Source organism: Phoenix dactylifera, chromosome 5 (assembly GCF_009389715.1).
Source record: "Phoenix dactylifera cultivar Barhee BC4 chromosome 5, palm_55x_up_171113_PBpolish2nd_filt_p, whole genome shotgun sequence".
NCBI classification, from domain to species: domain Eukaryota; kingdom Viridiplantae; phylum Streptophyta; class Magnoliopsida; order Arecales; family Arecaceae; genus Phoenix; species Phoenix dactylifera.
The window spans coordinates 5,518,523-5,541,774 of NC_052396.1; the positions used below are offsets into that span (position 1 = coordinate 5,518,523).

General features: G+C 36.9%; 2 protein-coding genes across 2 annotated transcripts; one reads left to right on the forward strand and one right to left on the reverse strand.

The window, feature by feature from the left end:
• Nucleotides 1-6,646: 6,646 nt before the first annotated feature.
• LOC103707735 lies at nucleotides 6,647-15,964 on the forward strand. The gene is made up of 5 exons (XM_017842960.2): nucleotides 6,647-7,050; nucleotides 9,521-9,726; nucleotides 9,937-10,035; nucleotides 11,852-11,925; nucleotides 15,486-15,964. The coding sequence occupies exons 1-5, from the start codon at nucleotides 6,723-6,725 to the stop codon at nucleotides 15,712-15,714; spliced, it is 936 nt and encodes a 311-aa protein (XP_017698449.1). The 5' UTR covers nucleotides 6,647-6,722; the 3' UTR covers nucleotides 15,715-15,964.
• Nucleotides 15,965-17,287: 1,323 nt separating this feature from the next.
• On the reverse strand, nucleotides 17,288-22,209 carry LOC103707708 (ycf20-like protein). The gene is made up of 3 exons (XM_008792300.2): nucleotides 22,016-22,209; nucleotides 21,702-21,901; nucleotides 17,288-17,904 (listed from the first exon to the last, which is right to left on the reverse strand). Exons 2-3 carry the CDS (start codon nucleotides 21,878-21,880, stop codon nucleotides 17,460-17,462), a joined length of 624 nt encoding a protein of 207 aa, XP_008790522.1. The 5' UTR covers nucleotides 21,881-21,901; nucleotides 22,016-22,209; the 3' UTR covers nucleotides 17,288-17,459.
• Between the last annotated feature and the right edge of the window lie 1,043 nt (nucleotides 22,210-23,252).

Consider the following 23,252-nt stretch of genomic DNA (forward strand, 5'->3'; position numbering starts at 1 on the left):
AGGTGGAAAATAACCCCTCTCCTTGTTTATAATCTACTTACCGACTTATATATTGCTTTTTCTCTTATAAACTAGGCCTGATTTTTTTAAGTCTCCTACTTATCAAGATTGAAACCCTATAAGTTGAGTAATAGCTCTCAATATTTTCGAGTCTTATTTGTGCTTCTCAACGATGCCAACCTGCATGACGGATTAAATCCTAGTTGTTGATGGTTGAGTATCGAGCGTTAGCTGTCCAATCCTCTACTATGTATGTCATAAGTTGGTGCTTTCCAATCATCTAAGGTGTTGTTGTGGTTGAAATTTGGCCTGAGGGTGACCACGCTGGAAGAAGCCGAGAAGACGCCGGCTGGGACGAAGAAAGAGGGCCACCTCCTGTGCTTCTGGGTATCGGCACAAAGCCTTGGCCGAGGATTCCGGCGAAGGCCCTTCGATGACTAAGTTAGTCGGACTTTTGGATAGGCTTCTGAGTGCCTTAGACGGCCTCTTACGACTTAAGAGTACTTGTAATAACTTATAATAGCTTACCGAAGGCCTTTTTCTACCCCCTTTTTATAGGGTAAGGGTCTTAGCTGTTACCTGAATTTTTGGGTCAATTCGTAATTAGCTGACCATCAATTGGAGGCGGCGTACAACACGGAGATCAACCCCGCAGGCGGAGAATTTGGGAGATATCTTTCTGGATTTGTTTTGAGAGTCCGCCACGTCGTTCTAAGCAGAAGTGGTCGAGGGAGTTTTTTAATGCATTGTTAATGCGTTGTGTGTGCACTCACTCTGAGACGTTATCTGGTGGTATGTGAGAGGTTAGTCATCAATGCCCTGCCTTCCGAGGTTGCCGTCATAATGATCGGCCTTTAACATGCGATTCAGCAAGATATGCTGAGGGACCTTCTGAGTCTGCCATGTGGCATGATCTGGCCGCTCATCTGGGCATGAAATCCGCGGGATCTTCGACGAGATCAAGGTTGACAGGGCCGAGGTCAGCTCGACCTTCAGCAAGGTTTGAGGTCGGCCTGGCCTCTGGCTGAGGTCGGCTCGGCCATCGGCAAGGTCCGAAGTCAGTCAGAATTGTGTGACTTCATGCCGCAGTAGGACGGCCCATTTTGCCTCCCATCAGGTACGTTGTATAGATACCTTCACGTTTTGTTCCAAAGTAAAGATGTTATATTTTCGAACAGGTGTTGTGAAATATCATTTGAATGACTTATCTGTACCTCGTATCCCTTTGCTTAAAAACAAAGATTCCGGGGTTTGAGTCTTGAAATGGTATTATCTCCAAGATTTCCTCCAAAGAAATTATATTCATGTATAATCGTTAGTTATATATGGATGGGACTCCTTTCTATTCTAAGAAAAGAGCAATACTAAGAAATAACAGATTACGCAAATCCCACCTGGATTCTGTTTACTTAATTCGGTCTACTGTCATTTATTAAGGCAAGACAGTGATTCCTTAAACACCATTAATTACCCGATCACGCGTGACCCACTAACCAGAAAAGCGACAAAAGCCGATGGATCACAATCATACCCTCACCTTAAAAACATTAAAGTAACCAATAAAAACACTCCCTTCGTTAGTAAATCCACTGCCGGCGAGCAATTTGGAGACGGTATCATATCTGAGAGATGTTACGTCAAGGTGGGTATACTTATCAATCTCCATTCCAATCCGAGATTAAATGCGGCCACCAAGGAAAAAAAAAAATCCGAGATTATTAAAATACGTCGAAGCGGGCAGAGAATGTCGGCCCACGGGAACCGGCCCGCCAGGAAAAGCGCGCCACATCGAACCGAGCGCCCGAGGCCCGCCACGTGTCCTCCATGTCGTCGATGACGCGGACGCTATATATCGCCGGCCCCCGCTCGGGCCCGCTGGGCAGCGGGCGACCGACTGACACGTGCCCGTGGACTGCCGGCCCGGAAGGGGGCAGGGCGGCCGGGCCGGGTCGGCGCTTTCGGCCGGCCCGCCGGGGGGGTGGGAGGTGGGACCGCGCCGAGGTGGAGAGGGGGATTATTGCGGTCCGGTGGATGATGTTATGGTAACGTAAGCAGGAAGCCATTAAAGTGGAAAGGTCTGGTCTGATCTGCCTCTCCGCCTGTCTCCCTGCCTCCTTGCTTGCTTTTCTTTTTTTTTCCCCCTCCTTTTGTCCTGCTGCTTTGCAGCTTTTCTTTATTAATTGTTCATACCATCTACGCAGCACTAAAGGTACTGTTCTGAGCCACCATGCTTTTTTTTAATTATTTCTACCACTTGATTTTTTTTTTAGTAGTACTTTAAATTTGTTACCGCAAAGGATTTAATTAACACGTTATCATGTTGCAATGGCACTCATTAAAACCGTTAACACTGTTATTATCTCAAAAAGTAATATTCCATGGGTGGCCTCTTGCTGGGAAATATTTGAGCCATAGTGACCGAAAATATTGTGTTCCAAGTCAAATAAAAAGACTAATAAAATTATAGATTGGGTGGCCTCATTTGTAACTGATTATTTTGAAAAAAATTTATAAAAAAAAAGTTATCTACAACACTTCGATACTTATTATTTTTTAATTTTTTTGGATATATATATATATTAGCCATCCGTTGTAACAAAAATAAATTATTTTTAAAACTTTTAATATCAGAACAATCATCGAAACAACGGTTGTTATAATGGTATTGTAATGAAACGTAATAATGTATCATAATAAAATAATGATATTACCTTTTCTATTATAGAAAATAATATATATTTTACAATTTTGAAGGAACAGTAAATAATGACTGTTATTAATATTATAATGAAGCGGGTAACGATAATAAAAAATAATAATTATTATTATATATATTAATATTGTTTATCTACATGATGTAATAGAAGACAGCCAAAATCGTTCTTGTTTTAAATTAATATTGGTCCGTTGAGTTCAGCATTACTGGCTTGAGCATATTATCTTAAAAAAAAGGAATAAAGAGACAAAAAAAGAGGAAGAAACGTGAGCAGATGGACCTTGCAAGCATGGAGATCCATGTTTGGATAACTTGATCATCTAATATGGTTGGAGTTCTATGTTAAAATCCTTTAAAACATGTGATGCAGTGTATGGTATGGAAGAAAAATTCTTAAATTTCTGAAATTATATACTACATATATCTCATGGATTTTGGAACATGATGCGTTCTATGAATGATCGTATAACTTGGGCATCAGATCATACAACCAATTCTTCATCATCTTTTTCTTCCCCTCGATTTCTCGCAAAGCATAGCATCTTGTTTTAACAACCTTGGATTGTAGAAATAAATTACTTTCAAGATGCGCTTGCTAGAATGCAGGTTCTGTTTCATCACAAAACAACAGGATCTCAATTGAGTAAATTATATGGTGCTCATTTGCCTGTTGTAAGGCCTTTACTATTGCTATCCTGCAAATTATATGGCCCTTAATATTAGACTATAATCTTTGATACAGTAGCACATCAAATGAATTAGCTTATCTGTTATCGAAATCTTAAAAATTATAACATTAAAAATATAATTTACTTTTTAAGAAATAAATCCAGTTTGTCAATATATGACTGATAATAGAATAATATCTTTTTATATATTAAAGTAAAATCTCATTTTTTTATTGGATTTTTGGATGCTCCCCTAAAAGCCCAAAATTCATTTATTAGACCATATTAAAACAGATACAAACACTTTGTGCGCCGAATGTAACATGACTCCGCCAAAACATGTCCAATTGCACGCCTCTCTATGTTATATTATCAGCATCCGTTCGCTTACAAAGACTACATCTATCCAACCAGCTTCCATCGCATCATCATGATTCCTTCCAAGATTTTCCCCACGAAATATTTCATGCAAGATCCAACATGTATTTTTTATTATAGGTTATACAGCATGTGTTGGACATAAATATTATTCTGGATTCTGATTATATGTTTAAAAAGTTGAAAGCACAAAGCATGCATTTTAAGATGAGAACTTGGTAATTTTAGATGTTCTAACATATTATTTATATTATTGTTGCTTTCTCAAAGCAGCTAGCCCACCAAATAATGTAGATCTTTACCGTTAGGGCTTCTTCTTTGGTGCGTAAATATTATAGAAAAGTTGTTCAACATTTCAATCAACCAACTAACCTAAGTTCTCATACTTCTTTAGGTAGGTAAGTTATTTTCTCATAGGTGGCTATTATCGGTTGGTAGAGTGATCTTTTTTGTTTTGTTCCTAAAACACCCTTAACCTTAAAATAATAATAATAAAATATAATAATATAATATATTATAAAATATAATTCAATACAATATATTATAATATACATTACCTATAATATATATCATATTATGTATTATTATCTGTTTTTGTCACAAATGATTAATATTATATTATATAATATATATTATTTGAATATATTATTAATATATTTTTTTGAATAGGTAATATAATATAATATAATATAATATGATACAATGTAATTATATATAATAATACTTATATAATAAAAGGTATTATGGAATATGTGAATAGATCTCAGCAACCTACTCAGATATAATAATATAAGAATATAACAACAGCATAATATAACATAATACATCATAATATATACAATATAATATAATATACTATCTTATAATATAATATAATATAATATAACTAATATGTAGTATATAATATTATATAATTTTATGAATTATTATATATTATCATAATATATTATTAATGTGGATAGATCTTAGAAATTTATCCGGAAAAGTAGTAATGTAGAAAAATGTGGGTAACATATTCTAGGGCTATATTCCAATGTATAAAAAAAAAATGAATAAATTATTTTTTTATCTAAATATTGTCTAAAAAATACTTATGCAGAAAAATATAGAATTTTGGATAAGTATTTTACTTTGAACCCCAGTCAGTGCCTTGTGTCTATCATGCTTGATCAAGAGGCTAGGCTCGCCACCAAGTCAACTTGACCTAAATTACGTATGTTAAGTCCATAGAACCCATATTGGCCCAGAACTGTGAACCCCTGGATGGCCAAGCCCAAAGCTAAGTTGATTAGGGCCCATCAACTTTATTAAACCATGTAAACTGGCATATCATGCGTATACGTGTTTATTTTGTACCTTGCAGTTATGTTTGAGGAGATTAAATAACGGGCCATGCGTAGCCCAAATCCATCTCTTCTTTTGAATGTGAATAGATTAAATAACTACCACCTCAATTCGCAATGGAGTGCGGGAGTTGCTCTTCATCTGGGCATAGAGCCAGGAAGCAATGGTTGGATCGTGGGTTCTCCAATCACTTTGGATTTAAAAGGAATTCAAACTGATAGATCACCGGGCTCCTCAGCCTCCGCTCTTTTTTTTTTTTGGTGTAAAAGCGGCTACTCATCTCATAAAGATCGAACGTGAGTACAGCCCTCCAGATTATAGAAAAATAAAAAGTACAAATGTAGGGATAAAACGCTTTGAAACTTAGCATATTAGTAGAGAGAGCAAGTCTTCTAATTGGAGCGAGTAATGCTAATGCAGAAATGGCCCCCAAAGAACTGCTCCACAAAATGGTTTTAGAAGAGTTCAGTAGGACGCCTGCCATTCTAAAATTTATTTTTGAGAAAGTTTCTTAGTATAATTCGCAGAAAGAATTTTTTTGCATTATAATATTTTTTTTCTGAAAAACTTATATCTGAGTATATGATGCTCGAAAAAATGATTTTTTATATTTGGTTAATAATAAAAAAATGACAAATTTCAGAACGGCTTATGTTTGGTTAAGCATCTATTTTCTTAAAAAAATATATAAAATATTTATTGTACCTTTTATAAAAAAATATCTTATTCTGTTTTATCTAAAAATTTAAAAATAATTTTAAAAATAAGAAACTTTTCCATATTTCACCTTTTTTTTAATATAAAAATTTTATTTTCGAGAAAGTTCCAACATAACATACTTGTATAATTCGCAGCAAGAATTTTTTTTCACTCTAATATTTTTTTAAAAAACTTGTATTTAAATATATAATGCTCGAAAAAGTAGTTTTTGTATATTTAGTTGACTATAAAAAAGTAACACATTTAAGAATGACTCATATTTGATCGAACAACTATTTTTTTAAAAACTTATACAAAGTACCTATTATACCCTTTATAGAAAGAATCTTATTCTTTTCTATCTAAAATTTTAAAAAGAATTTAAATATTAAAATTAAATTTGTCTACATTTCACATAATTTTATTAAATATAAGCATTATATTCTATGAAAAAGCTGCTCTTCCATTTTCCTTTGGCTACTAACGAGTGAAGGTTCCGCATGAATATGGAGTGGGCCCATGTCATCTATGGGAGGTATATCATGGTCTCTCTCTCTCCCTCACAAAGTTTCGAAAAATTTATATAGTTATCATGAAATACAACTGAGCGTGGGGTTCACCCGCACATAATAATAATAATAATAATAATAAGGGATTTTCTGGATCTAAAGGCCGTATTCGGCCTGTTAAACTGCCTTAAAAGGCCCTCCCTCCAAAGGATAGCCGCTGGACCCGGGCCTACCAGTAGATCTGGCGCGCTCACATCAGGATACCGTTGATTGGACCTCCCAACCGATCAACGAAACCTGATTGGTCCTCTTCCATAACGGACCAACCGCACCTACACCCTCTCTTATATATATTTATACATACATATACGTAACACGAACTCGATCCCAACGGCGAGGCCGTCGACCATGTACCTCAAAAAGAAAAACCAGCAGCGCCAGCGGTCCGGCGGTGGTAGTGGCAGGACCTTGAGGCAGCCCACCGCTCCGATCGAAGCGCCTCCGTGCGCGGCGGAGGAACCGCTGGCGGGGGAGCTGCTGTCCTCCCTCGAACGCCGGAGGCTGTACCGGGACGTCGTGCGGGCGCTCCGCTCCGGCCTCCGCGACGCCTCGGCCGATTTCTCCTTCCTGCGGCTCAGAGGCCTCCGGAACCTTCTCAAGTCCCTCCGATCCATCGCCGACTCTGATACCGCCATCCTTTTCTTTCGCCACTCCCAATCCATTCCCGAGCTCCAAGGTGCCTTCTTTCATCGATGCATTCCATTCATCGATCGATCGATCGGTATATATGTTATTCGTACGAGTGTAGGGTGTAGATTTGCGGGCGTCTGTGACGGTCTTGTATTTTGGGGATTTCGATAGTTTGGCTGCTGCTTTTGGTTTGATGTTTTTGGATTTTTGAAAGTCTCTAGTTTGTAATGGACTCACGAGCTGGGATTGAGACATCGGTATGAATTTAGCATTGCACTCATTAGTGGCGATTGTGGAAAAGTTGGGAACTCTTTGGCATTTGCATTGGATTCCGCAGAAATGGTGGCACAAGCAACTCGCTTAGCTCGTATTGCCATGAAAAACTTAGAGCAACATTGAGCCAGCAACGGAAATTAACTTTTCCTTTTATGACTTGCTCACAGTTGCACGATAGCCAGAGAAGCTATTTCAATAACTGCGTGCAAAGTGCCTGCTATTTCACAATAGGGATGTAGAACTAAACAAAGGGATATTGAGGATGAGAAAACAATCATATATTTTTTTGGATAGATAATATCAGTTTTTTTTTTTTTTTTGGATGGACAGTAATTCTTTTCAAGGACGTGTGCTCAATCTTTCCAAGGAACAGGAAGAGGAAGAACTTAATATATTTAACTTAAGATACATAATATAACATTTATATATAACATAACATATATAATATGCAAAATATGTATATATAAATACACACATATGATATGTATTATCTATGATATGTATAATATAAATGATATGAATCAATGCCTATTTCGGTAACGTCTGAAATGAATAAAGAGATAAATATTTATTAGATACACATAGTTGGTCGTCATCTTATCTGTTATGTTTTCATCTTGATTTTCCCGATCTAACAAATATTTGCCCTTTTGGCTGAATTTATGATATGTTATTAGATTTTTTTGAATTTATCCTTTTCCCCCTAATTATTCTTAAAGTGTTTTTCCTTTCTTTATCCAGCATTCAGCTTTCCACTGATTTTGAAGATCTCACTAGAAAGACTTCTCAATTTCAGTTAGATCCATGTCTTGGTTGTCTTTTCTGGCATAGTAGCAATATGTATCACGAACTAGACTGCCTTATACTCATTGTCGAGAGATCTTTTACTTAGTAGTGTTAGTGCTGAGGCTTTAGGACACTGATGGTTGAATCTCTCAAGTTGTCCTCTCTGGTGGAAATAGATTTAGAATGATTAATTCTATCATGTAACTATATAAGTCATGCTCTGATTATTTTCTTCATTCATCAATTGATTTTACTGCTTTGCTTCACAAACATTATGTGAGAGTAGAACCATCTTAAGTAATTTGCAGTGACTGCAAAGGCATGAAAAACCAAGTTAAGGTGTAGAAGTTCCATGGCAAGCATTTTGGTTTGGAAAGATGCGTATTGTTCAGCAAGGAACATGAATGCTTTCATCACGAATATAGGAAGCTGGAAGTGATGGAAGACCATAAATGAGAAGAAATGGATTTCAAGTCGAGAAGAAAATTCTTCAACTTCATGTTGATTTAGATCATCAACATCAAAGATTTGGGAACTTCATTTGGTATTCTTACATGCCCATGATAGTATTACACAGTAATAGGTAGAGTCATTCATGCAATATACGTATGTATGCACACACATGTATGATAAATTCAAGGAAGCGTTACATATGTACGTATGTATGTATATGTAAAGTCAGTTCACTCCAAATGTCTGCACAAATTCAAGGAAGCCTATAAAAAGTGGTCCAAAAATCAGGCGTGTTTTCTCGTGCTCTCCCTTCGTTGCTGGTCTATCCTATTTGGGATTATGTGATGTCAGGACTCCTTTATCCAAGTATTTTTTTGTGATTCATTAGCTAGAAACTAGTAAAGATCACTATATTCTGTATAAATTAGACTAGGCATCCATGCATGCACTTACTCCCATTACAATCTCAAGACGCTTCATTTATATTTAGTAGAGACAGTCCAAAGCATTTCTGCAAACAGTTTCCAGGTGTTTAACCATACTTGGTTACCCATCTTATTGTCTAAGAAATAGTAGTCCACGCAATCTTTTGCTTTTGTTATAGTTTGAAGCTAACATTGTTAGATTATGTGTGCTCTTGGTTCTTGGTTGTATGCAAAGGGACTCAATGAATTTCCAGAAATATCACGCACAAACTGAAGCATTTCTGACTGTGTAGTCAGTTTGTTTTTCGATATACCTGAAATTCAAAGTGACTCCTCATTCGATTGCCCATGATCCTACTCTGTTTAACCTATTGTAACTTATTGCAAGTGTATGCTCTTTCAGATACACTTGATATATTATTACATATTAGTGATGTGGTATGTCTGATGCTTAGATGATACAGAATACCAAGAGGACGTGATGTTTCTTAATATTCCTATTCATTTATAAACAACAAAAATTACATTCATATTTTAAATCTAAATGACTGATGTAGAAACAGATGCTTTCAACAGTGGTTCCAGTTCTGTTTATGATTAGTTTGCGACAATTAGAAGATGATCCTATCGTGGTTGCGGACCATATATTTGGTATGGAGCCTCTGAAGATAAATAGCCCTGCTACTGACTCTGAAGTTGCTCTTGCTCTGAGAGTATTGGAAGGATGTTGTCTGCTCCACTTGGGTTGTGCAGCTTTGGCTCACCAGCATAAGGCTGTCAAGGTAGATTCTATGCTTCACCAGGATGTATGTTTTCCGATCCTATTTACTAAAAAGATACATTGATTCCTTAAATCCTTTTGACCTGTAGTTCTTTGATGGTTTTAGTGCTGTCCTTCCTAACATAGAATCCTCATCCTCCTTGATAAAGTGAAGGTTTCATCTTTTTATTTTGGATACTTTAGGAGGCTGAAAGTAGTATTATTAATGCAGGTGCTTGTAAAAATATTATCAACCCGAGGAATGCTTGAGCAGGGAGCATGCTTGGATGCACTAATATCATTGTTGTTAGATTCTCCAGATAACCAGAAGGTATAATATCTAACATCTCCTTTTTTAGATATCAGACTGTACAAAAGCATAGATTAATAAAAAAATTCTAACATGCAAAACTGCCTGCTTCATACTTTATTTTCTATGTGGAGTGCCAAAACTACAATTTTGAGCTTGAGATGTGATGATCACTGAAGGTTTACTTTTCAACATTGGATTATCTTATGCCTAACTTGGATCCTTGATGGGAACTTAGAGTTTTTTTTTTTCTTTTTAATGCTAACCAGATGCAAACTTGCATCCTTCATACCTTTTTTTTATGTGGAGTGTGCAGAATTACAATTTTAAGCTTGTGGTATGATGATCACTGAAGGTTTACTTCAACAATGAGTGATTAGCAGAATTATATTTCATATATTATGCCTAACTTGTATCCTTGATGAGAACTTAAAGCTTTTTTTTCGCATTTTTTGGAAATAAATATTGTCTGACATATGATGCTTCATTTTGATGTGTGTTATACTTGATTCTCTCTGACAAAATTATGTTGGGATCAAAATAAGTTATTTGAACTGGGTTAAACACTTAAAAGCGAAACTATATGATTAAACATGGTTGAGACAATTTGGCCATGGTTTGGGTTAAAGCATTTCAGGCTGTCTTTAAATGATCCATTTTTCAGGAGATGAATGTGCTCTTGGTAAATTGTGCAACTTAATACCAAAGAGTTAAGGCTACTGGTTTTACGGAGTTAGATTCTATCTTAACAACCACTTCATGCCTTTTGATGATAACTATTTCCAACCACTTTCATATTGTCCGCATGCATATTTTTGTTATATGACTTATTGATTCTCTCGGTTTAATTTTTTTTCTATTGGTCCATAGTTTTCTGGATTGTATAATGATCATATCGTGCCCCAAGGTTGTCAGTAGAATACAAGGGCCATGCATTAATACTGGCTCTTGTTCATATGCATCAGATGACATTGGCAAGTGCTACTATGTTTTGCAATATTCTGGTGCGGACATGTCTGGGTTTGCAAATGATCAGGTCATAGTATTTGCAAAACTATCGTAATCAATTATTTATTTGAGTGGGCTTCATTTCTTGTTTTCCTTCTCCAAAGCTCTACAATTTATTGAGAACCTTGTACTTGTTTTGTTAAATAAATCCAATGTGACGCTGATTTGTGTTAGTTTGTGGCTTATAACTTGTTTATCAACCATTAACACACACACACACACACACACACACCACACACTCTGCTTTAGTATAATTTAAATCTCTTCAGATTAATTAAAAATAATTTTTGTGTTTATTCTTACTATAAAGCATTAAAATCTAGAATAAATGGGAAAAAAGATGCTTTCTAGCATATATTAGGCAAGTCATTTAATCGTGCAAGTTTTTGGCAGTGTTTTGTATCTTTCTTGTGGTGCATGCAGTGTTGGCACAATACAGGGCTACACAAGTTGTGCAAGGCACTGACACTTACATGCACAATATATAATTAGTTTGATCCTTCTTGCCGAGCATGAAGTGTTGGCACTTGGCACAATACAGTAGGGTACACATTGTGCAAGGCACTGTTGCTTACATGCACAATATATAATTAATTTGATCCTTGTGTTCTACATTTTGGGACTTGGGAACCTATCTGTCCTTCTTCTTTGATACTGTGAGTTTATAATTGCAGAAAATAATGTCAATAGTTAAGCTTGGAGCTTAGTTGCTGAGTGGAGGAAATTTTTTTCTTTGTGGATAAAAAAAATAATCCAATCAAGCAAGGTTCACTATCCCATCAGTGTTTAGAATTGATTCTTCTCTCTTTTCTCCTCCTTCCTACTCTAGGATTTTGAGGCATGCCATGGTATAAAGAAAATTGCAGAGCTCATGAAAGACAAGCAAGTGGATGATATTCTAAGGTTTGTACTCTTGAGCTAACAGTGTATTCTAACTTTTGCCTCTGTTTGCATGTCTTTTCCTCATATGAAGGGTTGTAGCTGTATAAAATATGAGCACCTAGTTGCATAATTTTCTAATTTCTTCTGCAATATTAAGTGGCACATATCTGTCTGTTAACAAAAATTGTGAAGTTTTATTTTCAGTGCTTTAGAAGAGAATTTGTCACTGCAGATTACAACTTTACAAGTCCTCTCTGAAGTAATTGGCTACTTAGCACTTACTGACATTCTAATACATATCCTTGCCTTCTAGAGTCCATAGATGATATGTTGAGTTTCTGACCAATGATAAGCAATTTAATCTTTCCTTTCTGGCCCCATTTTGTGGTTATCTACATAAATGCTTTGTGCAAATTAAATTATTTGGACACATGATATTTATATTGGTTGGTCTCATGGGCTTTGACAGTTCTGAATGCTTCCCTTCACTTAAATCTCCTGCTTATTACACATTCTTTCTATGATTGGCAGAGTCTCAACCAAAATAGCCAGTAAAAATCGATATAATTATAATTATGTGACTTCTTAGGTCTACTTGCCTGAATTTTGTTAGTTTCCATATACTTGAAGTGTAAAACTAAGATTTTTAGCATGGTCGATTGAACCGGCCCGAACTGCCTGGTTCAAGGCATACCAAGCCGTACTTGTGTTGGACCAGAATGGTTTCGGCAACCAAAACGAGAAACCGGGATAGAGGGGGGGGGGGGAGGAGAAAAAAAGAGAGAGGGAACAGGGGAGGGAAGAAAAGGGAGAGGAAGGAAGAGAGAAAGAGAGTGGTGGAGGCTGGCGGAGGGTTCGGGAGCCATGCAACATGTCTCCTCTACTGTGTCGGTATGGGCCCGACATGGATCAGCACGGGGGCGTACTAACCCGTGCCGCCAGGCAACCAGTCTGAGCCCCGGTTCTGGCATAGCAATCCTTGATATCTAGTTTGTCAACGAACTCCTTTGCTTGATTCTGAATTTCTAATGCCCTATAACAAACACTTTTGGGATTTTGGAAGTCAATGTTAGCTTGTTTCAGATGTTAGCTGATGTTAAAGCACTCTTTGTTGTGGAAAAAGGAAATTGCTCTTGTAGATTGGCTCATTAGAAAAATCACTCAACAAATTTCAAGCATACTTCTGTGTCAATTTACTTCATTTGAAGGCACAAAAGAGACTTGATATGTTATGCCTTAATATCTGAGTCCATGCATGTCTCATATCTCCCTCATGTCCTTGATAACAACTTGGCAATGCACCCGCCTAAGGTTTTAGAGGTTGCTGAGTGGAGCACTTCTGGGGAACGGGCCATGGGCGGGTAGAAAGAAGAGAAGGTACACAGAATCTGTCAGTACCTCTTGTTCATTTGTGAATATATTGAATATGAACAAACTCCTATTTATGAAAAACATGGCAGCTTAAAATTCGAGCCCTAGCAATTTATCTTGATATTAATGTTTTACATTCTTAAATGAAAACATGGATTAGATAAGTTGGATTCCATCAAATGATCTAACAATGGTGCATATCCTGTCATCAAGCACCCCTTATAGTCAAATCAGCACGTCGCATGCTCCCCATTTTGCATCAGTTTATATAGGGGAGCAAATATATCATCAAGCTAAGGACCAGAGCAAGGGTGGCGAGCATGTGGTTACCAGACTTGGACCTCTTAATTAGGATAACAATGTGATGTGCTTGAAGTGAAGGTGGGCTGACAAATCTGGCAGAGTTATTTATTACGAGGCCTTCCTGGGGTCCCATAAGATGGGTGACCTATTGGATTCTTTGTAGAATAATTTTTGGTTGAGAAAAATAAATTCATGCAATTATTGAGAAGTTCTGATGATTTTTTGAAAATTTGAAGAAAACTTACAAGGGTGGCCATATAAACTTTTCCGACTTTTTGATTACTCAAATTAAATTGACAGAACAGAAATGATGACAACAGTATGTGCCAAATGATGTGATAAAAAAGATGCTACTTTTATCACAAAAGGATCCTCAATAATGCTATGCCTTTGCTTGTGTATAAAGTATTTAAACTAACTTGTCTAAGACCTTTATTGGTCCAAATGGTTTTGGGCAGATCCAAAGTTCACCCTGATCCCTATCGAGCTGAGCCTCTTGACCGTTATGTTCTTGTTAGGTTGATTATGCTGTTGTGGAATATAAGCATTGCTATGGATCATCTACTGTGTTTGCCACTCAATGCCTGTATTCTGTAGTCCAGATAATGAACTTGTTTCTTTTATTTAATGTTAAGGGTTACGTGTGGATAAAAAAAAAAACTATGAATAAATAGGGTTTTAGTCCATATTTCAGATTCGCAATGCTTGTTTGCAGTGTTTTAAGTTGTGGTTTAATGCTCGGGCTGTCAAGGAACTGCATAGCTCTAAGACTGAATGCATACAACTAGATGTATTGTGTTATAAAATTATTAAAAATTAAATTTAGAACGTACTATATCAAAACAATTAAAAAATTTAAAAATAAATTAGAAGTAGTTGGAGGAAATAAAAGGAAACTTGAACAAATAACTGTATGTTTATTTGAAGACCTAACTTACTGTAACATGATTATTAGTGAAATGACAATATTTTCTGTAAATTGCAAAAAAAATGATCATCTAAGAAGAAGAAGCTCAGCCTAAGCAAAAAAAAAAAAGAAGCAGCAGCTCAGCAATTTAAAATTATGCAACAAGCAACACTACTAAATTTGAAATAATCTTCACTAAGTTGGAAATAAACAACTACTGAAGAATCGATGGAAATTGTAGCTTGTGGCTAGGTAGGACTTTGTGCATATGTGAAAAAGACTGTAAAGGCAATAATCCATTTGCTTGACGTGCCTTATACTGCAACCCACCACCCCCATTGATAGCACAAAGCTGACCCACCTGGTCTGGAAGATTGATTCGGCATCCGCTAAGGCAGTTGACCACTTGACCTCAATATGGGGAGCCACCTTTACAGCTAGGCCCTAAGAGGGGTGGTCAGGGAACCACCTAAGCTTAGGGGGGCCAGGCGCACTTGGAAATTGTTCTTGTTGTTTAGAATATTGGTCCTTGTAGAATCTAACTCTGTTGAAAGAATCGATGAGCAATCTTGCCTCAGAAATCAAATTATGGGAATGGAAAACTGAATGACATCGTGGGAATCAAATTTAACAAGTAATGGCAAGCTATATTTGCATTGGACGTTCCTTAAGCAATCACATCATTCCCTTTCATTTAAAAAAAAAAGCAAACACATCATTCCAAGACTTGCATGCTTTCAGCAGAGATCGCCAAGTAATAGTCTTGGTAAAAGTCCTGTCCTCTGTAAAGCATCCAAAGCATGCATGACTTGCAGCATCTTATCTCCCTCAGAAAACTAAATTTTTTAATAGCTCCATACATTATCCTATATGTAATCAGCTAATTGCAATGTGGAACAGCCTCACTTGCTTTTTAAGCTGCGAGCCTGGGAATATCTGTGGTTGTATATTTATTCCATGCTTCTGTAATTTCTGCCAATGTTTTTTATTCTTTGGTCAGGTTAAAATGTGGGGAGTTCTTGCTGTTACTTACTGGGCATGTATATGAAAGAAGGGAACCCACCCCCTTGGCAGCCATACTAGAAGATATAAAGAAGATTTTAGGTGAAAAATGTGCATCTTTTATATGGGCAGCAAGCCAGTTTGGCTCAACCCTAGACCCAGATAAAAGACAAACCGCTCTGCGCGCCCAAGCACACCAAGTTCTAGAGTTGTTGGAGCTGTACTGATGAAGATGCTAATGCCATATTTCAGCCTTTTGTTGTAAACAGACTGTATAGTTTCTAACAGCTAAATTTTTTTTGTTTTCTTACCTTACATCCACAGCTCGCACAAACCTAATCAGCATCAAGCTGCGCGTCTTCAATGATTTGCACCAACAACTTTTGGTAAGGATGCACTTCCAGGCCGGATAGCTGATTACTTATTTGTAGTTGTACAGAAATTTACTATATCGCATATCAATAAGATTATTTTTTTTATGAAGTGGCGCTCGATTATGATATACTTTATCAATGCATCGATTGACTGCATTCCACCATGGCATTTACATTGTTCATTTGTGTCAGAATGGGAAAACTGGAGAGGTCTTTTAGTCATGGGAGAGTTTTGGTTGAACTTGATAATTTCTGTTCACCTTGCTTTGATATTGATTTTCCAAAAAGGAAAAAAGAAGAATTTCCTGCTAAATAGCCTTCAATTCTTATATGCTCTTCGTTCAGAGTGTCATGAATTATACGTCGTCTTCTGGTTCTTGCGAGGTCTATCAATGTTTCTTAGAGTTTTATGCATCATGGGCTCTACCTGTGCCCTGTTCTAGCTCTGCGATTGATCCCACACAGAATGCAAAGAGCAGGCCACCCTTCACGCAGATAAGTGAACCTGCAAGCCCATCCATCAATTAAGCCTTGGGGATCCAGGATACTGGAGTTCAGATTTATTTGGTGGACATACTTGAGTTCAGCTTCACAGTTTTCGCTCCTACCTTGTTTGTGGTATTAGACTATTGGTACGCGTTCAATACCGGATACAGATGGAAAAGCTGATTTCATGCTGCCCATGCTTCATCAGCACCGAATGGAACATTTATATTACTTGAAAGATTGGAAGGCATACTGACTCACAGGAATGATGATGGTTCACAGAATGTTATTCATCATTCTCAAGATCCTGTCATCAATCATCCTCCAAAGGTCTTAAGTAGAAAACTGCGAAGTGCTGTGTGCACAGCGAGATTGGAGCGGATATGTTTGGGTCTGGGGCAGGCTTGAGATGTTGCTGCGAGGGCTATGGGTGGTGTTGATGTCAGACGCTCATGATTTGTCTACCCTTTCCTTGATTAATCATCTGATATTAACCCCCTGTTGATTCTCCATCTCTCTAGTTTTCTGTTCGTGTTTAGCATCCTTGTAGGTACTCGAGACTTGATTATGTGAAGGAGCAAAGCACAGTTTATATATCAAAGGATCTTAGAAGAATTTGGAAGGGCCTAAATAATCTCAACAAAATCCGTGCAAAAGAATTTGAACAAAATTCATCTATATTAAGAAATGTCGATTTTAACAGGAACTAGGACATTTTAGTCACGCAGATTGAGTAAATAGGTTGTGGCTCGATGGTGTCTGGTTATGGAATCTGAAAGAATTCAGCTAGATTTTCGGTTTGAATTTAAGTTATCATGAGTACAATACGAAAACTACCATGTAAACAAAGCAATGAATGCCACAAAGGAAAGCAACAAAAAGTGCAGGTTTGGGAAAGGATGTGCACAGGTGAGAAGATATCCACTGTCCTTCAAGGAAATGAAAATGGGGAAAACAGAATTATCCAGCAAATTTTTTGATCAATTAGCAATCATCCAGTTGAATCACAGATGAAATAGCATCCGTGCACTTGATCTCAATGAATCACCATGATCATGGTGCAGTCTAGGAAAATATGTAGTTTATGAAGCCAGATTGCATACTAAAGACCCTCAACTTCCTAATTTGAAAGCATCAACAAAGAGACCCAAGCATACACCAGCTTTCCAATAGTTCACCATCACCACCAATGACTGCAATCTCCCAACAGGCATAGTGAATGGTTTTCTGTACATAAGCATGCCGATACCTTCTATAGCAGCCACCACAACACCGGCAACCAAGACATCCCAGTCACCAGTCTGCCCTAGGATAGTTGCCAGGGCATTAGCTGTATAAAAACCCAAGAGGAGGAGAAATATTTTCATTGGGAAATTCTTTCTAGTAGCATTCAGCTTCTCCAGAAGCTGTCTCGCCACAGCACGGACTATTGTCCCCAGTCTTGTCCTGCCAAGCCCTGCATCGTCCCCATCAGGGCTATCTTGATCATCAGTATTAGGAGATCCACCAGTGTCCAAGGCAAAAGCTAGACTCCGTCTATTGCTTCTCATCTGCCGGCTACAAAAGACCAACAAGGTAAAAGCCTGTCAATACGACATTCAGTTTCACAGGGTTTTTGTCTACATTCCATAACATCACTAAATATTGTCCTTTAAAGAAGAGTAAGATGACAAAAACTTCTACATAAGGATCAAGCAAATTAGACCATCACGCTTGTATTCTTTCTTTACTTGCTAATGCATGACTTAGAAAAACCAAGTTTGCACGAGATTGATGAAAGAGTCCCAAAAGATGGCATAAATTGATAAGCCAACGAAATTTCCTTTAAGATGAGGGTGACACTAGCTCATGACAAAACTTGCTATTGATGTTTATTTTGAAAAATAAGAAGCTGCCAAGGTGATTAATAAAAAACTAAAAAGGATATCAAACATCAAAAATAATAGTGACGATCCTCTAGAAAGCTATTAATTTACAAAAGCTGCTAACTTTATGTAGTCATATAAAGTTATAGGAAAATTAATACTTCATGACCAAAGTTTTCCAGCCAGATTGATTTCTGGAGCCTTACCAAAAGTTTATTGATGGCTAGTGGCTCAGGATGAATCTATTAATATTAATCACCACAAGCATTGACAAGTTCAGTTGGAAAGCAAGTCCGAACATAAACATAATGGCCATGTCATCAATCTGGGGTCACATTATGCATTGGGCTCTACCAAAGTGTTATAACTTCATCACCTCAAGTCACTTCCCACAAGATCTATCCATATTTTCTCGAGACTTTAACACTCTTTTCAGACACCTGATACACATCCAGCCTTCCACTTTACAAGGGTTTGAAACTCCTCCCAGGCATGATCACATAGATCCTATTGGTCCGCAATTACATCATTCATTATTTGACATTTTTGCAACTCTAAATGATAGAATTCACTTCCTAAGTACCATTTTATTTTTATCTTCAACAACAAAGGTACATCACAGACGTTGAGATAACGAAGTAGGTCAAATTAAATCATATATTTTGATATTGTTTTTACCCTGATTTATTTCCCCTTTCTCTGATAAAGTCGTCAATAAAAAAATACTCATACTGGAGTTTTCTTGGCTATATGTATATTAAATCTTAGATCAGTTTTGTGTTTCACATGCTATTTTAGTTCAAATAGTATCTGGATCCATATTCTCTGACCATCTCCAGTGCAATTTTAGCAATCAGCCCTAATCAAGTTAAAGCAATACATCGAATATGGTAAATCATCAACTTTCAATATATGTAAACTTTGTGGTCCATTACAAGAATCAAATAGAACCGCAGACATGACTGAAATGATTGATCATTGCATAATAATGCAAAATACGGAAGTTTACATGCACAACATTGTAAGCCCACCAACTTCAAGTGGCTTTTTGAAGAATCTCCCTCTTAAAAAAGGACAAATAAAATGGAACAGATGTTTGAGTTCGGATTTATGATGTACAAATAAATAATGAATAAGCCTAGAGTTTTTCAAAACTTTACACCAAAATTGAAATTCAAATATTCATCTAGAAAGGAGGCCAAGAAGAAGATCCCAGAATAAAGTAGCAAAAGTGCACATTACTCCTTGCTCTGCAAAGAATCGTCCTCTTAATAATGTTTTAAGCTTGTCAAAGATCATCACGACCATGGAAAGTTATTGTGGTTCATTTTCCAGATTAATTGATCTAGAAAGAGATGCCATTTGTTCTCAATGATAAACATAAGTTACAAGACTTATTCCTGCTATTTCAATTAAATCTATTAGTTTCAATTCTCCATGCCCTCTTAAGTCAAATGTTCGATGCATCAAACATTATCAAATCTGCTTCTGCCAGTCTAATGTAGGCCTTCAACCTTTTCTCTTATGTACCATATATGCAGTTTATACTATGTGCCATATAACCTCTGCAAGAGCATGTAATATTAGTCACATAGGGTGTAGATTACTGCTACTAGTGAGCTAGATATACAAGAGCAAGTATTAAAGGAATTTGTGACTACTGATAGGTAATCATTGGGGATACTTTTCTTTTTTAGCCAATCTTTTCCACAAACACCAATAAATTATGCGAACACTTCCTCCAGACAGTGTTTACTACTTGGCAAGACACAAAATCCTAAAATACATGAAGTTCATCATTGTTAATGCTTAACCGTCAACATTTTCAAACATAAAGCATAAATCCTTCAGAATAAGGCATTAGTCGAATGTACAGGGTGATGTAGGATTGGTGGTATGGACTCGCGTGTATGTGATGGTGGACCTCAAGGGGCTAGGAAAACCTATGGTCAGGTTCAAGTTGATCACTTGCTATCCAGTTTCAGAGAACAAGAGAAAGTGGGCTGCCTACTAGACCTGCCCTAAGGTTTAAAGAATAGTATAAGATGTTAGGGAACATGCCCCCTGTAATCCTGAGGTTAAAGATTAAGGTTTGGTGTGGACTTAGACTAAGATTTTAGCTTTATATTGGGCTTCTGTGTACATGTTCTAAAGCAATAAATCTTTTAAAACAGAGAACAAATTTTAATTAAATCTAACAAGTAATACAGGATAGGGGGGAAGAATGATGTGCATTGGGGTTAATATTCAAACTAGGGTTCTTAGTATTATTTTTTGATTTGATAACAAATCAAAGAATTGAACTAATATTGAATATGAACCAATGACTGTTTGAGTATGGGCATGTTACAAGTAATCTACCAGTCGACAGGAAACATATAACCGTTGATAGACAAAAGAAAAGAACATAGAGAAATGAAGAATAAAAGGAAGCAGAAATAACAGGGTTAAGGGAAATCAATCGTAACAGGCTCTAGCTATTTCCATTCAATCAAAATCAACTCAAAAACCAACATCTTTAACAGAGATTATTACAATTTAAATTAAAAAGGTAAAAAAAATGATACTTTCATATAAGTGCTCACACAACTTGGATCAATTGTTTGACACTCAGAGCAGCTGAAAGCCAAGTTCCAAACATGTGCAGGGAAGTGGCTTTTGGCATACACCAAATAAGAATGCCAGGTACCAGTGTGAACTGATGTAGAACATGACGTTCTCTTTTTGATGTGCCGAGGAATGTCTGTTGCATATGTCCAAGTGCCCAAAGGGCCAGCACTTCTAAAATCCTCAAAATGTGGTGTCCAAGCGACACTGTTTTCATACCCAAGCCTTTTAATGGCCTCGATCACTAGAGCAAGCAGCTATAGGCCATTACAAACTACCATTATTTCTAAAACAATGGATGACCAGCTGGCAAAAAATTAACAAGAGTTGCTGGGAAAATATCAGTAAGCTAAAACCAATTAGTCCCTTCCAATATGTCCAACATTTCATCAATCATTTTGTCTACATCCCCAGACTATAGTAGCAATACTAACAAGACAAAGAGGCAAACTAGCAAAAACAAAATCTTGCATCATATGAAAAAGAAAAGAGAAAGAAAATGATGCTCAATATGTGAATCCTATGAAAATAAAAATGCTTTTCTATCAAGACAGGAGCTAGTGGACACCATATGAGGGTCATCACAAGGAGATTGCATGTGATTCCTCCTTATTGAAAGAGGTAGCTCCCTAACAAACGCTGTTCCAGATTTCTGAATCCACAAATTCAAATAAATACCCCAAAACACATCACTCTGATGCCCAAGAAAGATAGTTAACCAAAGAAAAAATAAAAATAAATACAAAACATTCAGAAACATTCTATGAATTTTAAACAATTCTATATATACATGCCAATTGTAGCAATTTGCAATAACATGGAAACAAAAGCCAGCAAAACGAATCATATGAAATCTAATATTTGCGAAAGTCAAAAACAAACCTTATCTCTTGAAACGGTTTAGGCCTTGCGCCAAACTCTACAACCCGTCTACCAAGATGAGTTCCGAGGCTCCAGCAATCGATCGCTCCACAGCTAATCACGGAAGAATGATGCCTTCCCAGGCACTCCCGATTCATCGCTGGCGAGCCCTGCTGCACCACGACCGTCGCCATTCTCATTTCTCATTCACATCATAATATCTACACCAAAAGAGAACGTTTCAAGAATGGAGATTTGGGGCTGGGATTGGAGAGAGACTCCTTGCAGTGGAGATGGAGGAGGCTATGGGAGATGAATGGGCTCGAGGCTCTCACCGTCTCGCATGGCATTTGGAAGCCCTCGAGGGACTTTGGGAGTGTCTTGCAGCCACCCAAATTAAGCGGCTCAGGTGTTCGGCCGGCGGTGCCAAAACGGAATTGGCTCGGACTTGCAGTCCATTGTGGTTAATCGGACTCGTGGCAGCCCGGACCGTGTCCAGTCTGAAGTTTGAACGATTATGACGACGTGAGCCGTAAGAAGTCACGCCGCATATTTGTCTTTAGTATATTTTTTTGGTCGCAAGAAAAATTACCTGAAAGATATAATTTTTTTGGAAAAAATTAGTCTTTTTTAATCTCTTTGTTTCAAGAGAAAACTGATTAATTTGAAAAGTTCACAACTAGATGACTGGAAAATATTCCCTTTCCTCATTAAAAATTATTCATTAAAAGTCTGTCCACAGTGCCATTCTTATTATAACCTACCCTATGCTAACCCACTAAGCTCTCAAAACTGGAGTTTTGCTAAAAAACCCTTGCTTTTTGTTCGAAGGGACGAAAGGTAATACCATCAGAGCAAGAGTTTGGTGTTAGGTTAGCTCTCTTTTTTTTTTCCTTCCCTCCTTGTTATGATTGGTGAGCCTTCCCTCCTTGTTATGATTGGTGAGCCATATGAAATGAAAAAGAAGAAATAAAACTCTTTTATTTAGTATCATATTTACTTTATTTTGTTTTATATTTAGAATTGATGTACCTCCCAAAAAATGTCTCTAATTAAAAGAAAATCAAGAAAACATATTATCATCCCAATTGACAAAAGAGAGAACTTCAAATATTCTTTCTAAAAGGGTAAAAGGTCTTGCTTCTGAAAACAAAAGGTTAAAAAGCTGGCTCAATTACTCCTATTGGTTATGTGTACCACCTCGTGTTCTTTTTTCCCCCTTTTATGGGTGTCATTTTTGGAAAAATTAAATAAATAAGAAAGTTAGGTAAAAACGTGGAACTGTACATATTAGTTCAAATAAAAAAAAACAATATGCATTAAAAACTGATGATATCCTAGACATCCAGCAAATATTTCTTGATTAGTCTCATGCATGGCACATGCCTGGTTCTTGTTCAAAAGATCACTGACATGAAACATGATGAGCCAACATCAGCCAGAGTTCATATTGCATTTTGCAATACATTTATCTGTAATCTGCAACACAATGTAAATGAATTAAAGGAACTTTTGTTTTGTTTTATGCATCACAACATATAAAATCCAGAGCCTATTTCTGGATTTCATTAA

What these genes read in the sequence shown, in the direction of transcription:
- LOC103707735 (XM_017842960.2), top strand. Translation starts at nt 6,723, where the DNA reads ATGTACCTCAAAAAGAAAAACCAGCAGCGCCAGCGGTCCGGCGGTGGT. An exon ending in ATCCATTCCCGAGCTCCAAG is followed by an intron (nt 7,051 to 9,520) that starts GTGCCTTCTTTC and finishes TGCTTTCAACAG; the next exon opens with TGGTTCCAGTTCTGTTTATG. An exon ending in CAAGTGGATGATATTCTAAG is followed by an intron (nt 11,926 to 15,485) that starts GTTTGTACTCTT and finishes TTCTTTGGTCAG; the next exon opens with GTTAAAATGTGGGGAGTTCT.
- LOC103707708 (XM_008792300.2), bottom strand. Translation starts at nt 21,880, where the DNA reads ATGAGAATGGCGACGGTCGTGGTGCAGCAGGGCTCGCCAGCGATGAAT. An exon ending in AAACCGTTTCAAGAGATAAG is followed by an intron (nt 17,905 to 21,701) that starts GTTTGTTTTTGA and finishes GGTCTTTTGTAG; the next exon opens with CCGGCAGATGAGAAGCAATA.